At 36.3% G+C, this 17,323-nt stretch overlaps 1 protein-coding gene across 2 annotated transcripts in view; it reads right to left on the reverse strand.

Annotated features, from left to right (window-relative positions):
* The window catches only part of PTPN3 (protein tyrosine phosphatase non-receptor type 3), a 119,667-nt gene that overhangs the window by 38,360 nt on the left and 63,984 nt on the right, over positions 1-17,323 (reverse strand). For both annotated transcript variants that reach the window (XM_058038487.1, XM_058038479.1), the window contains exons 11-14: positions 14,705-14,768; positions 9,461-9,633; positions 4,547-4,681; positions 2,875-3,051 (exon numbers count right to left, since the gene is read on the reverse strand). In XM_058038487.1, the coding sequence (XP_057894470.1) occupies positions 2,875-3,051; positions 4,547-4,681; positions 9,461-9,633; positions 14,705-14,768 (549 nt within the window). The remainder of the gene's footprint in view (positions 1-2,874; positions 3,052-4,546; positions 4,682-9,460; positions 9,634-14,704; positions 14,769-17,323) is intronic.

A 17,323-nucleotide genomic window follows, 5' to 3' on the forward strand; every position in this document is an offset into this window, starting at 1 on the left:
AATCATTATAGCAGTTTAAGTTTTCACTTACTTACTTGAGCATAAAGGGCAGGCAGTTTATTTTAAGGAGTTTTTCTTTTAGCTTCTTCTAAGAGTTCATGTATGAAGAATCCTACACATATTAAGTTGCCATTTTTTTTTTTTTAAGCTACTAAGGCCAAGCACCAGACCTTGCACTGGGGATGGCCAGTGCAGCCTCTCAGGAGAAAACCTAATACCTGATAAAAGATCAAGCATATCAAAGTACATGATTCCAAAACAACTAGTCTAATGCCCCAGTTAAAATCAAGTTTGATTCAAAGGTCACTGCATAAATCAAGGATGTTTTGGAATTTCCCAACCTGATACTGAAACAATATCACATACTTCAGTATGACTATTTTATTTTTCCTGTACCTTTTCCCCTTAAGTGACACAGTAGCATACAGATCAGAGTGGTGTCAGGGAAGGCAAATCAGCAAGGATGACTTGTTCCTCTACATCTGTGAGTCTCTCCTTATTCCAAATTTGGAAACTGTAGTGGTACCTTTATCAAGACAGACTGCAACAGTGGTAATCTTCAAGCACTATGCCAGGCTAGACAAAGCAAAAATTGCAGTAAAAAAGAATTCCCTGGACAAGCCCATCAGTCTGCCTTTAAAAATAACCAGCTGTGGGTTAAACCTGTTCAATGTCTGTGGGCAAAAGCCCAGGGGAAACATCCACATTTAATACTAAGGATATGCAAGGTAAACTTTTTTCTTACAAAACAGATTTGGCTGATAGGGTAGGATTCTATCCATCAATGTTCAGCATTCATGGAAAGATTTTACTACACAAACATGCTTAATTTCACTTTGCATCTTTCAACAAAGGAAGTAAGTAATAACTACTGTAGGATTGCAAAAGGAAAAAAAACTGGAATGTGGACTAAGAAACTTCAGTGTAGAGAGAAAGTGTGTTTTTTCAAGGGCTACTATTTTACCTCAATTGTAAAAAGGAAATGATAAATGACTATTTTATTTCACAGAAATCTAACAGTCAATACAACACAGGATCATTTATTCCATTCTTCTTCTAAGCCACACAAATTGAATTTTATGACTCAGATTTAAGCAGGCATTTTTTCATTTACTTGCAGAGTATCAAATATTATAAACATACCCAAAAAACCTGATAATGCATTAGGGATAATACATCTTATCCCTAAGATGCAAGAAAAAAAGCAATGATTTATATGTGGTAGTAACAGTAAAAATCTCCACAGTGAGTGATATTGCTAAGATTCAGCACAGTCACTAGGACTCAGAAAATAAATGAATGTGCTATTTTCAAATTTAGAACATCCTTTTTTTCATTGTCTGTGAAAAGGCATGAAGGCAGGAATTTCCACTCCATTCTCAATAGGTGTAAGATAACTGAAACAGGAAGGAAAGAAAAAACTACAGGGAAAGAAAAGAAAAAGCAAAATAAAAGAAGTCCTACAATGTGCTAGCCGGCAGGACACAATTTGCCAGTCACAAAACACAGCATGGGAACATAATTTTCTGTCTACAGCTTCTACCCTCATCATCTCTTCTTATGTCTGCCTCTCAGTATTTTTACTCAGAAAATACTTCTAAAAGTGTATCATCTGCAAACTTTGAAACACAGTAAAGACATGGCTTCCTATCTATGGCTATTCACAACATCTAAAGGCCTAACTTTTAGCCGTGATAATACACGGCTACTACTGCCATTATTAATAATAAATTGTATTAAGGTTCAGCTGTCTTCCAGTCAAATATAGAAAAATGAAGTGATAAACTCAAAACACTTAATATACTCAAAAGAGTAACAAAATCCAAATATGCCTACAACATGTCAATTTTCTCTTTTTTTAAATTGAAAACTCTCTGCTATAATGTCACAATAACATTATTATAGAATTAAAAAAAAACGGAATTTAAAGCTGTATTTAGTACCTGCACAATATCACAGAGGCAGGTGAATCCTATCAGCTTCCATAAAGACATTGCTTCTCAAAATACACCTTGCCTTAAAGTCACTAGGCATCACTAAAAATCATTTTTCTTTTGCAGTGCTACAAAGGAACAAGCATTTCAATACACAGCATTCTCCCCAGCTCCAAGTTTTAAAGTAACTGTTTTCTTTTTGAGACTGAACAATTATTGACTTCGTACATTTGCGATAATCTGATATTCCTTAAGAAATGAGTGTAGCCATACATATAATGTAATACATGAACAAATAATCAGAGTGCACAAAGACAGTTGCTTCAACTCCTGGCAGCAAACCTAGCAGTTGTTAAGGCACTGCAGAGGAGAACAAAGTAGGTCCTCAAGGAATACAGCCAAAAAGCAGACACTGACTTTAGATAAGCCATCGACAGTTTCCTCTGAAGAAGAAAAAGATGGATGACCACCAGCATTATGAAGTTCTTGTGTACACCCAAATGCAATACCTCTTTCAACTGACAAGGTTGAGCTGATGATGTGGAATGTGAGTGAACTCTTAAAAGAGTTTACTAAGTCTTTCTCCCCACAAAAAAGGGTATCTGACAGGTAGGAAAGGGTTGCAAAAGCTACTAGGAAAGAGGATATTACAGATTTGAACAGACATGACTTAGTACTTCTTCTAATTTTACTAACAGCTCAACTACTATGTATTGTTTAATGATGAAGGGTTGGTATGCTTTTGACTTGCATTTTGTGTCATGGCATTTGCAGTATAGCAATTGGTCAAAACAAAGCTTATGCAAACAAAACTCTTTGAACTCATTGTAGCATTACAACTGATTGTGACTGTTTCACACTACAGCTCTTTGGGTTTTTTGTTTGGTGCTTTTAAAAAAAACATCGAAATAAGCAATGGATTGGTTGCCCAAGTCCTTACCTCCTCTGCGGACTACGGTTCTGAGAGAACTCTGAATCACTGTCCTTTGACGTTGGAGAGCCCTTGTATGTGTAAAAAACATCCTCTGTTTCAGTAATATAACTAATCTCATTCGTAAGGTTATCTACAGATGAGTGCCGTGGTTTGCGGATTTCATGACGTAGTCTAGGACTCCGCCTTAAAAACACAGAATACAAACACAAAGGGGAAGATTAGAATATTTCATGAAACTTTATAAAAGAAAAACTTCTACCCTATTGCAGTTATGATCTGAATCTTCATACCAGGCCTATAAGTCTCACTTCAAAATAATCAATTTTTAAGCATTCTGTAAGGTGTACGAGGCAATCATACACTGCTAGGTTCAGTACACTGAACTGATTTGTGTTTCTCCCCCTGAAAATGCAACTTATATTATCATGTTTTAATCATCGGATGATTCGGGTTGGAAAGGACTAATGGAGGTCACCTAGTCCAATCTTCTGCTCAAAGCAGGGTCACTAAGGCCAGAGTAGGCTGCTTAAGACTTTATTCACTCATATGTCAAAAAATCTGAAGGATGGAGACCACAAAGCTTCCCCAGGCAATGACTGTCCATGTGGTGAAGCAGTTTTTCCATTACATTATACAAAACCTCTTTTGTTTCAACATATACTTGTTGCCCCATCTCCCACTATGCAATAGTGAAAAACCCAGCCTAATCCTGTAGCTGGCCTTCTCTTAAGTAATTCTGGGCTGTCATTAGGCATCTGGGCAACCCCTGCTTCTCCAGGTTGAACATGTGCCACTGCATCGGCCTCTTCTCTCACAGGGTAGGTGCTCCAACCTCCTGACTACCTTGGGGCTGGTGGTCTTTGCTGAGCTTGCTCCAGTTTGTGTCTGTTTTATATTTGCAGACACAAAGGGCCGCAGCATTCTAATGAAATCTGGAAAATGCTGGGCCAAAAGAGCATCACTTCCACTGACCTACTACCTAGAACTCTGTCAATTCTGCCAAGTTGGACTTGTTTGCTGTTGGGGCATACCAGATGTCTCATGTACCACTTTTGCCTATAAAAATTACCAGGCCGTTTTCCAGAAAGCTGCACTGTGGACAATACTGTTACACTGGGTTCTTATTTCCCAGGACACTATTTTTGTCTCTGTTGATTTTCACACATTTCCTAGTGGCCCATTTCTCCAGATTATCGAGATCACTTTGAAGAGCAGTCCTGGCCCCAGGCTTATTGACTCACCTCCCAGCTTGGTGCCACCTGCAAACTTATGATCAACCATACCATTGCCTCCTCTGGGTCATAAAGAGGTTAAGCAGGACAGGTCTCAAGAGCAACCCCTGCAGTCATCTACCTTTTTTTGTTGTCCAGGTAGAGTGTGACCCATTAACAACTCCCCTCTTAGTCCAGTCATTCAACCATTTGAACATTTTTTTTTAAATCATCTTCTTGTCCACCCATCCAGAAACATAATGTCTTAACTTGGGTAAAAAAATTTTGGCAGACAGCATGAAAGCCTTGCTAAAGTTGAGGTGACACCCAAGCTTCTGTTGTCATATATATTCTCAGAATAAAAGTGTTTAAATATATCTGTACACACTACATAATTATCCTGCTAGAGTACATACAATTAGAAATGGTAGGAGGCTAGGTGTGGAAAAGGCTGAAAATGGATTTACCAATTGGGGGTAACAGGAGGTGATCGAGAAGGAAGGCTTTTGGTCTCTAGGTGCTCAACTGATAAGGATCGTCTCATAGATGGGTTCCAAACCATCCCACCTATCACTTTTCTGCAGTACTGGTTGTTTACAGACCTGAAAAGATATAAACCAGCTATATGTGAGTTATTTTGCACAGAAAACTTAGATATGCTTATGAAAGTCAATTTCATAATTTAAAGCATCCCCCTGTGCTTACCCCTCCTTACTTATGCATTTACATTCTCACACAGAGATATTTGCTGTCCCTCATCTATGACAATAAAAGTGATTGTTAATCCCTGCTCCATTGCTTATCATAAGTCTGGATAAAAATAACTTTATCTGAGAATTATTTTTAACCCAATTGTGTTTAAGAAGACAGAGGGGAAAACAGGAAATTCAGTATGTCTTACTGGTACTGAACTGAGTGCCTGACAAAAGAAGTTCAAATACAGGTAATATGTTCTGAAGCTTCCCTGTTAATACTCACAAAGGGGTAACAACTCAGCAAGAGCTTCACTGAGCACAGGAACTTTACCCATCCACCTGCTGCCTCATTAAGAGCTAAACCAGAGAAGACTCTATTGTGAAAGGAAGCCACATTGGAGTGATGTATTCTTTGTACAGATAAACCATTAAAAAAATCTGACATGAAAATAAGATCTCTAGGTCTGGACTGCTTCTTTTGACAAGAAGAAGAAAGATTTGAGAAGAAAAGGGCTGCAACAGGAAAAGCACCACAGCTAGGAAAGCAGTAAAAGTATCTTAATAGTGAAAATACACAGCATAAAGAAAATCTTGAAGTAGACTGAAATTGAGATAAACTAACTCTTATGCATCATTTTATACAGCATTCCACGAGTCAAGCTGAGAGATAAGCTGCTCACCTTTAAGTTTACTGGCCTAGGATTTCTCATAGAAGAAACATTTATTAGCTACAGAGAAAACACCTTTGGCCTATTAAGCTCTGAATTGTACATAATGGGCAGCTAGGCTAGCAGGTTACATAAGGATCTTACTACAGAGCTGAAAAGCCTCAATTTTACATAGCATTAAAAAAAGAATAAAGTTTAATAAAATAAAGTTTTATTTTATTAAAAATAAATAAAATAAAATTGTTACTAAAGCTGTGGGTATTACGCTAAAATCAAACCTTAAGCATGCTTTGCATTGTACTTTTTGCTAATAAAAGAAAAAGCAGCCCATTTTTTTTTTTCATATAACCTGAAGTATTTTGCATATGTTGTTCATGATTTTAAAGGAAATCAATTCCCTCATTTTCTAAATGTACTTTAGAAGCTTCTCCATGTATAGAAAACAGAGGAAAAACTTGGTATGAAGCATCTACATACTACAATCAGCTACCCATGTATGTTTCCATGCTTAGTAAACAAAGCTCATCAGCTCAGGAGAAGCTTTTGGCTATACTAACTATTTTATTTTTCTAACACTTTTAAATACAATGACAAGGTACCAGCTACTCATCTTCTTCAGAAACAGACGTCTTTCAAAGAACCCTTAGATAGTTGGAGCAGAGAGAAAGACTGGAAAAAGATGATGCATTATGAAAAATGCACTGCGAAGAACTCCATATTAATAAGCTTTTCATTTTTACAAGTGGCTGTTGAGGCATTTTCCAACACAGACAACTTGAAATGCAACATAACTTGTGTGATGGAAGCCAGAACCCTAAGCCCTTATTCTAATATTAAACACCTAATCCTGACCACAAAATCACTTATAGGGTAAGTCTCTAGATATTTCAGTTAAGGCACAGAAGTTAAATAATCTCTTGAATTCAAGTAGATGCCCTTCAAATGCCAAAGATCAGCATATTTCTCAGCAAACATTCTGGGAGGCTGCCAAAGCCTTTCTGGAATGGACTGTACTATCTGTAAATGATGCTTCCTTTCTCCTATCTATTACTGAAGCTATCCTTGGTGAAAAATACAGATACATTTTTTAGCTTTTCAACAAGGAATGAGAATGCGTCTAGGAGAGGTTATTCAGCGTTCAGGCCAGAATTTACCTCTCAGAATCTGGGAGATGTGATTCAGTCTGCTCCTTGAACAAGGCTTACAAGTGATTTATACAACTCAGCAGCTTAATTTAAATGGAATGCCTCTAGTACCTTAAGCTAAGAGAATCAAGAAGGGCACAGGTACCTGCAAATAAGAAATTGTACTCAAGTACTGCAACTATTTGAACTGATGCAATAAATGCCAGGCTATCTGCCTCAAATAAGTGTAGAACATAGAACAAGAAAGCCACAAATTGCATAGGAAAACCTGTGATACTTAAGATGGTAAAACCTAAAAGTGGCAGCCTTTAAAGCTGATGGAAGCTGCATGAAATGAATTCTTGAATACAAGTCAATCTTAAAATCTCCAGGACTGCACGCTGTGATCAGTGGAGCTTTTGTGTGCACATTTAGTTTTGTGGTTTGGTTTGTCTGTGTTTGCTTGATTTATACAATGCAAAAATTTCTTCCCTTTCATAAGGGAGAATGCAGAGTTACTTTTTTAGTTGTGTAACTTCCACATGAGTTCAGAGCATCCTTGAAAAGGAACATGGAAAATATTACAAAAATCTTGTTTATGATTCCACAATCATAAACAAGTCAGAAAGTAAAAATTTTCAATATGTGAAATCTGACCTCAGAAGTGACTTTTTCACAATTGTTCTTAAATCTTTTGAGAAAATAATTTGCTGACTTCATAGGAACTACTCAAAGCTTTTCAAAATTACTGTTGCTTCTTATGTAGTTAAGGAGTCTTTCATAGCAATGGTTGCTGAGTTACCTCTTCCTCATGTAGATCCCAAAATTTGTGCTTATTGCTAGTATAAACAAGGCCAAAGAGGTTACCCTAAGCTGATGGAAAGTATCTTTATAACTGATTCTCCTCCTGGAGATTCTTTAGAACTCTAAGTAAGCAATTCAGCAGAGACAATGTCTCAGAGCATTGAAATTACTTGAAAGGAATAAATTCTTAGTAATTCAAATCAACAATGAGAACTGTCCTGTATGCTACAGACTAGTAAGATATTGTAAAAGCAGATTTGTCAAAATTAAAATGTTTGGTAAAAAAATGAAATGATACTAAACCAGTACCCTTTGGAACTCATACTGTTTTCTTTCTTAACATTACAAAGACTGTGGAATCAATGTGTGTATATATCTGTCCTATAGGAGGATCAGGATTTTCAATATGTTTGCAAATTTGAAAGAAAGAAAGGACTCCATGCCCTGACAATCCAACAAACTTTGAGTCACCTCAACACCTCCACTACAGAGTTAATTCTAAAAATAAGGATTTTTAAAATATTACAAAATTAGAATACTGTTTTGTACAACTAGGTTTTTTTCCCCATGTCCTAGAAACCAGATCATCTAGCTATGACTCCAGTAAAAATTATAACATTTTATCAGAATTCCTACATTGCCCTCAGGGATTAATTGCTTTATTCACAAGCAATACCAGTGCACTTGGTATTAATTTCTGCAGTATCAAGAGACATCAGTGTGAAAAGCCAGAGAGCCACCAAAGTCTAAGGAGCCATTTAAAGCACGTTGATATCGTTCAGAAATTGAAGCTTATCCAAATAGAAGACGCCAAATCTCCAAGTCTGACAAATTGTATGTAAAGTTAAACTGTTAAGAGAACACACTACAAAAAACTCACAAAAAAAACCCACTACCCACGAAGTATTTTATTGTTTTCCTAGCCAAAAAACCCAATAAAATACTTCTCCAAGAATCATGAGAAGAAGCAGGTTTCTAGAGAGTCTACAGATCATCAAAGGGTCAAAGAACCCCCTCAGAATCTCACATCCAGAGAGGATAATGACACAAGACTTTCTTTTTCATTCACTATTAATATGAAATATTTTTTATATGTTTCATTGCAGAATGTTTTTTGGGGGGTGTAAGTGGATTGGGACGGGATGGATGAGACAATGAAGCCACAGGACATGACACCTTTGTAGCTGAATTGTTGATAAATGTAACAACAGAACAAATCAACATAACAGAAGAAATCAGAACAAATCAACATAACAGAAGAAATCACTGTGACTGATACTTATCAAAAAATGTAAAAGCCTCTAAAATAAAGGAGCAGAGTAAAAAAAAATCACACAGGATAGCCAAATAAGGGCTAACTGCAAAGAAATGGAGATGGACATTACAATGTCATGTGACTGGACAATAAACTGGCAGCTTAACTTTAATGACAATAGGGCTCAGTAACTGCATATGGGGAGGAATAATCCCAGCTTCATATAGGAAAATCACAGGCTCTAAAGAATTATTTCCTGGTAACTAAATCTTAAACAACACTAGTAAACTAGTGTTTCTAGTGCTTTGTAACTAGAAGAATCCAATGAGACAAATAAAGGATTAGAAGTGTCACAACAGGGCTATCTTGAATACCTGAATGGGAAAAAGGTTTTAATCTTTGTGTCAGTAATAAGTGGTTGGTGTGATGCACTCCATAAACTGCACTAACATATTAAACAGAATATGTATATGACACTAATGGCTAAACATTTCCAAACAAATCTATTCTGCAAATTCTCTTACCGGATCATTAGCTACATGACATTTTTCCTTTCCAGTGTTTTTATACTTCAGACTGAAGCAACAAGTTGAAAAAATAGTAGTAAAATATACACCCAAACACCTTTTGAGGCAATTATAACAAAAGTTCTACTATAAAGAGATCACATTGCAGAAAGTGAAACTACAACCATATAACTTGGCAAATGGTTCATCTATAGACTGAAACAAAGCTATGGACAGGACTGAACTCTGCCACTCCAACTTGAGCTACTACTGACACAACTCCTCCCATTCCCATCAAAGAGCAAAACATGTTTTCACACAATACTTACTTTGCTGGATTTCTAGAACCCAGAGTCCAATAATGTGATAATATCTTTTTTTCATGAGGTAGTGACTTCTTTGCCTGAAAAAATGTGTGATGCTCCACACAAGATTTCCAAAGATTTTTGCATGCTCTGTAATTTAACATGTTGAAGGCAACAATATGCTCTCTGGATTCATTCTGCAACAGTAGGGAACACCACGTTTCAACATATACAAGTAGATGAAACAGTAAACAAGATCATAAAAAAACAAGAATTATTTTAAGCTTAAATGTGAAGAATACATTGTGGCAAACAAACAAACAAAAAAACCCCCCAGTATACAGTAGATTTTGAGCTGGAGATGGCCAAAATACCTCTATGACTACTTGAAATTACAAACTGCAAAATGTGCACTTTACAAGTTCATGAAGTGCTAATAAAATATTTAAGTCTAGAGTGGTGAAGATTTTGTATATATGAGTATCATGTTATACTGATAAATATATTTTCAGGTTTCCAGTGAGATTTTGACCTCTTAAGACAAACAAAATTTAAAACATTCAATTAAGGGTGCAATGTCAAAAGAAAAAAAACCCTCGTTCTTTGAATTCAAACTATTCATGTAAGGCTTCAATTCAATAATGTTCTTTCAAGTGCCATAATATGCAAAAATCATATTCTTGATATTCTTTCAGAAGAAACTGAAGATGTTAACAGTGATCTTTCTTTGGGGAAAGAAAATACTTCTGATGGGACTGGAGCTGCTGCTACTGCTGTTGAAATCCACTCCTGCTTGGATGATAATGTGAGGCCACAATGAGGAGGTTCAGAAGGCAGCAGAATATAAAATTTGCGTGTCTCGATGCAAACTCTCACACGTAACTTCAGTGCCAAAGTGCCAGTGAAACATGAGTGCAAAACAATTGTGCCATCAATGTTTATCCCAAGAGTTTTGTACAAGAGAAAGCTTTGGTTAGTTAATCTACTTATTGATGCAAAGAAAGTGGAATGAGAGCAAAGCAAAGAGTAGGAATAAAGGTAACACAAGACCTGAGACAATTGCCAGCATAGCTCAGCACTTCAGTGAAAAAACAAGTTTTCATCACTCATCTTTTCTAGCTCCTCTAAATTATGACTAATTTTGACATCTCAACATATAATTAGACAGGCAACCTTTTGCTTGTTCACAGCAACAATCCTGTTGGGAAGTAGCTACAAACCATTTTGGCTGGTATAGTCAATCTGTTTTTCTTGTGTTTTTTTTTTTATTCCTAGGCAGCCTATTACAATTGACACATATCTGAGACCAAGCCTGCTTTTTGCAAATCACTTCATGTCTAGTCCAGACAATCTGTGGCTTTTAAGAAAAACAGTGAGACTCTCAAGAGAAAAATAGATTTCCTCTTGATTTTACATAAGCACTGAAAAACATTTAACTGATTACAGTCTTTAAGGAACGTTTTCCCTATATCTATTAAAGCATTTAAAACATATTTTCTTTTCAAGATGTGGGTTTGTTATTTGAGTCTCTTACATATTGGAAACAATTTGCCAGTTACCACAATTGCTTCTAAGTAGTTACATAAAACAAAGCAGGAAAGCATAGCAAATCTTAACTCAGAATTTCTTGAAATACACGAAGCACACATCACAAAGGTTTAATGACAAATGCTATTTCTGACATACTCCCTGTCGGTTGAATACTACTTGAAGGATTTTACTCCTCCAGCAGACAAATAAAAGTAAGTGTATAGATATTTTTGTTGGCCTGAAGCACTGGCCTTTCAATTGCCACAAAAATTATTTTATCCAAACATCTCAATTATACTGAAAGGCTATAGTATAAAGATAAGGAACTGAGTATATCTAATAGTCTCTTTTTAAATTTAGGTTTGATAGCAGCAATTAATTTTGCTTTTTACAAGTGTCCTTTTCTGTTATCACATCACCTTCTTAGCAGCCTTTAAGTGGGCTGAAAGTTTCAACATGGATTTAAGCTAGGAAAAATATTTTGAGAAGTTTTATTAAAATTTATTCAATTTTTAGATTAACATCATCTTTTGTTAATAACAGTCTGCCTCACTAAGAGGCCACATTGCAAGTTATGCTGTTCAATCTGTGTATTTTTTTAAAGGTTAGGAGAGTTCTAGTGGGATCCCAGGATATAATGCCCATCATACTTCTCAACTCAAGTTCTAAAAGAATGGCATTTTCATGATTATCAAGAAATGAGGGTTAGAGAAATTTGAGGTAAAGGGAACAATTCCACATAACTAAAGTCTTTTGCTAGTTCAGCATATGGAAGAATTTCTGCTTCAGTTGTATGCCTACTCACTCCATTAACAGAAAATCTGAAAATATCTACAGCATTAAAGTGAAGATATATTTTAGTATGCAACAAATGAAATTGTTTTTAAACATTAGGTAAGCACATTGAAAATAAAATTTCATTTCTGAAAGGTACAAAATGTTGCCTTTAAACAGCATAGTTCCTATTCCTACCTTAAATCCTGCACCCTTCATTAAGCCTACATGTCATGAGCTTCTCTAGCATCAGACATTCACTGATTCATCAGTCTTGCTCCCCAGTCCTTATTTGGCTCTTCAGTAGAAAAAGAAATACTGCATACTCCTAATCAAGCAGCTGATCAACAGACCGGAGCAGGGGGAGGGTAAAAGAGAAGGTGAGTAGAAGGGAAAGAGTGAGATAAGGTAAGTTGGTTTTTTTCAGAAAAGGTGCATAAGGAAAGAAAAATGGAGTAAATGAAATAAGAAGAACAAATCAATGAAACATGGGACATCCCAGGGGACTGCAAATCCATTGCCTTTGGGAACTTCCTGTACATTTTTGAATCTACATACGACATATAAAATATAAAAGAGGTTCTATGGCACTCTCATCCTCTTTAGTCAAACCTTGCCTAAGAATATACAGTATCTTCTCTGTTTTCCCCACACTCTTTCATCTCTCTTACTTTCAGATTCATTTACCTATTTTCTTCTGTCTTTCCAAGCAAAAAACTGATCATTTTGAAGACTGGCACCAATGCAGTCATCTGCCCTCACACACCCCTCAAGCATCCCACTATTCTGGAGAAACCCTAGGACTCCACTCCCCTCTCTCCCTCTGCACGGCACCAGCAAGCTTTTCCAAGCAACACCACCAGAGCACTGCACACCTGATGCCCTAAATTTCAAACAAAGGGGGCTGACAAGGATGGATGTATCCACAGATTCAGTGGCACACCTGGTCTGCTTTTTCATATAAACTGAGGAGAAGTAAAAAGATCATGCAGCTGGCCTTACTTTTCTAACAGTTTTGTAGCTCTTTAAGCACGACACTGCGTGCATTACTGTCATCTCTGGAGGTTATGAAACAAAGAACTATGATCACTAAAGAGAAGGTAAGCTAAAAGAATCAAGAGCCTTGAACTGTCATCATTTATCAAATGTTTAATTGAACAAATTAAGATTGCTGCTCTCTTCAAAAGTGACACAGGTCTCCAGAGACAAAAATTCTACATTTGACAGCAGTCAAGTCTTTATGTAATGAACACACATATTTTACATTAAGTCCACAGATAGTTCTATATTGACACTTTATTCTTCCATATTACAAAACCATTGTGAATACACTCATTTTCAGAGAATCATAAAATGGTTTGGGTGAAAGGGACATAAAATCATTGAGTTCCAAGCCCTGTTGTACTAATCATTCTCAGAGAGTTCTGTTACTACATTTATTCTCATAGATCATTTGGAAGCTGCTATCTGAAAGTCTGCACTTATCTGCATATTTGAAATATTTAGATTTTAAAATTACTATTTATCAGTGAATTTTTAATCCTCAAACCCAGGAGAGAAGTTATTACTTGCAAGTGTTTACACTCAGAACTGAGTAGAATGATCTATCAACCGCTCATTTCTTCGTGCAGTGTAATAAAAATGAACAGACTGCAAAATGTCTGCATATAGACAACATATTTAGAAATTTACAGCTAGTAAAAAAACTTTAAGATCCCCCTACAATGTGTAAGGACACACTCTGTGCATACTATCTGTGTGTGCAATCATTAGTGCTGTAACATTGTGTCTGGAAACTAACTCTTCTCAAACATGAGTCCTGAAATGTAACATGTACATATTTGCACACTCCTCAAATTTCAAAGAGCCCACCAAAATGGGAAAAAAGAAGGGCACACAGAAAAGAAAAAAGAAGAAAACATTTTCCTTTTGGGTAAAACTAAAAAGGCCTCCTTAGAAATCTGTGTTCAGCAAGACCTTCTAATCTATGTGGGTCAAGAGGTGGTCTTGTAACACAGTTTCTATAAATTTAAGAGCTTGTGTACTACCACAGAGAACCTCCATGAACTTTAGATACAAGTTAACATTTACCTTTTATTAAGCTTTGTCCTCGACTGAATTAAAATATTTATCAGCGTCTGCTGATCACTAGTTTCTGAGAAGGTTTTTTTCCTTGTCATATTAAATAATCTATGCTCTTTGTAAAAAATATCTTTTTTTTTTTTTTTCATATTGTGGCAGCACAATAATAATCAGTAATCAAGATTTCCTTCCCCATTAAATAGACTAATATTTCAATTGTTCTGCAAAGAGCACAAAGCAACTAACAGAAGCCATCTCAACAGTTGAAAAATTTTATGTGTGCTTTATCAACTGTCTTCATATAATTTGCCAACTCCTAAAGCCCTCCATGTTACACAGAGCAGCAGGTGGGCTATTTCCCTTTTCAAACTCATGTTTTTCATCTGCAAAGCTCTCCTTTCCTCCAGGAACCTTGCTTTCTTCCTGAGCTCTGAGCCCCATAAGCTGAAGGGACCTCACAAACTCCCCCTAGTTGGGACAAGCAGTTTAGTAGATTCACTGCATTAAGGAACTCTACAGGGCAGGGAGAGCAACAAGGGGAAGGGCAGCAGATGCTGGTGAGAAAGGGGAAATATGCTATGTTAATAGGTATTGGAGAAAGGATGGAGATATGCATTTCCCCGAAGTCTCCAAGGGAGAAGAAGCCTCTGTGGGAAAGATAGGGTCTAACAGACTGAAAGTGGAGGGATGCAGTGCTGGAAAGGAAACAATAAAAGGGAAAAAGAGAGGGAATAAGCAGACCAGAACAGCAAGACCAAGTTAACAGAGTTTCAAAGGCACATTATCCCAACAGAGTCTTTTGATCAGCAGTTTGTAAGTTACGTTCAATATAAAATATTGAATATAGTCACTAGAGCAAAACAATATTAGAGAACTACTTACATGTTTTTGCCGTTGTTGTATAAAAAACTTTTTCCTTTTAAAGGAAATTTTTAAAATGTTCACCCTAAAAGACAGAAACAGACCATGAAATACCGAGCAATGTTTAGAGTGATAAAACAATGAAAAATAATATTGTGTACAGTGAGCCTGAAAGATTAGAGCTGTAAAATATTCAATGAATAATATGCAGCCATCTCTTGTGTTGAGTGGCAAATAGATGTCCTCGTTTAATCTTTAAATAGTTCACAGCAGTTCTCTCCCACCAAATCTATTCTTGCAGCAAAAAACTCGATGACATCTTCTACACTAAGCTGCACAAATGTTAAATGTGTCAACTTTTGTATAACTTTAGAGTCATATGACAACTGTGACTAAAGGAACAAAATTTAAGACCCTAATGACATGACAAGGTTGGTCTTACAACAACTGAAACTTTGCAGAGGCTTTGCAGAATTGGTTTCATAACGTGAAAGATATCATGTATTTATCTTAATCAGTAACCAAAATCTCTAGATAAAATCATCATTTTAGAAGGATGAAAACTGTAGGAATGAGTGTTAATATATTTTTCACTTCATTAACATTGCTATATAATTTATGTGGTAATTTTAGAACTGAACACATCTTTTTAAATATACACAGTGTGAGTACATATTTTCTAAGGTAAAGATTACAACTGGAGTTGGTGCTCAAGCAATTTTCATTTTAATTATACACTTATCAGTTTTGCTAAATTAAACAAACTTCTACCCACCTGCACACCTTCCCACAGCAAAACAAGATTTGTCTAAAATACCTACATTTTCTCTGCAATAGTTCTACTTCAGTAACTGAAAACCTGCATTCTTGGACAAAGAAATCTCTAATCTACCGTCAGCTGGAATCTTACGGAGGCCTTAAGGCTCCTATTTAAGGCCTAAACAAGTCATATTTGCCTGAAAAAGAATAATGAAAGAGTTTTGTAAGTTTACAGCTAAAAGTCTCATAATATTTTCGAGAATGGATGCTTTACAGGATGTTAGACATCAGGTATGAACTTTGTTGAAAGTCCTCTCAGTTTGGCATAGTTTCTGCATTACTCTCATCAAGTGGGATGGCATAAAAACTCATTCCCAACTGCTCATGGGAGAGGCACTTGAGTTATAGAGCAACATCCTTCACGGAGGATAAATTTATTTAACTGGCAAATTTATTCTCTCTTCACAGGAGAATAAATTTGCCAGTTACTAACAAGAATATTAATGGAACTATCTATCCCTCTTGCTGCACAAGAGGTGGAAAACAATGCCATATTCAGAAAATGCTTTTCACCATCAATTACAGAACCAGAAATTTCAACACTATTCTTCAACAAGACAAACTGATGTGAAAATCAATGGAAAATTGAAATCATATCCACCTCTCCTGTTAGGCCAACTCTTAAAATACTTGTGTCATTTGACTTGCTACCTCAAACATCAGTGATCTGCGTGGCTCATCTAAAAGCTCTTGATTCTGAACTACCTGAGAAGTCAGAAATTTTCAGTTGTATTTCCTGAGCTGCAATTCATCGTATATTAATTCTTTGTTGATTCTAGTGCTACTCTGGCTGAACTAGTACCACTCAAGTTTTGTGCTTCTGGTTCTTTCTTACCACATTTCTTGACTTAGACTAAACTTCAACAAACAAGTTGTTGGAATTACTCCATAGTTGCAATCATAGTCTCGTCTTACCCCAACATGGAGCCAGCTGAAATGCAGGACACAGAAAACTAACCTGGCAGACTAAGTGAAAAACCCACCACCCAACAACACAAAGGTAGCCAGCATCCTAATGTACCAAAACTCCCTCAATAACTCTCCACTACCTCCTGCTTTTTCTTGAAAAACCCCGAAGCAAGCAAACAAAAAGTACCAAAACTCCATCAAAACCAAAACAAGCCCCATGATTTAGTGCATGACCATATAATCACTTCAAGCCAAATCAGGGCATTAAGTCTCTTTATTTTGACCTTCTCCTAAATAGAATACCCCTCTCAATTCCATTCATTCTTCTTAAAGTACAACTAAACCTACTTAGTTCAGGCATGAAGAACACTTGCTACTCTGACATTTTCATTTAACAATAACTAAAAATCATTTGCAATGTTATGCCCACAAACTGACTGAATGTACACACCTAGAAAAATCTAGAAAAAAAGTCTAGGAGATTAAGGTGTCAAAGGACTTAGACTGAACAAGTTCTTGAAGATGCCATACTCAAAAAATTATATTAATAGAATGCATTTACTGTTATTATAACTGGTGGCTCAGCGGCCCTTCTCTCTCACCAATAATCTGTTCAGTGACTATGCAACATTCACAAATCATTAAATTTCATGGTTTACTTAAAAAGCACTCACTAGTTGTAGCATATTAAGAATGATGGATCTTTTGGGTCCCATCTTCCAATCATTCACAAGCATCAAAATAGATTTGTCACTCCGTGGGCCACAGAATCGCTAATTTTTTATTAAACTGGCAGTCCTGTCCTAGAACTTAGTACTAACAGCTGGTACTTGTGACTTGAAGCAAAGAGAAAATTTCTTTACCTGTAAATCCTATACTTTGCCACTGAAAAAAGATTCTGTCCAATTTGCT

This window comes from Melospiza georgiana, chromosome 1 (assembly GCF_028018845.1).
Source record: "Melospiza georgiana isolate bMelGeo1 chromosome 1, bMelGeo1.pri, whole genome shotgun sequence".
NCBI lineage: Eukaryota > Metazoa > Chordata > Aves > Passeriformes > Passerellidae > Melospiza > Melospiza georgiana.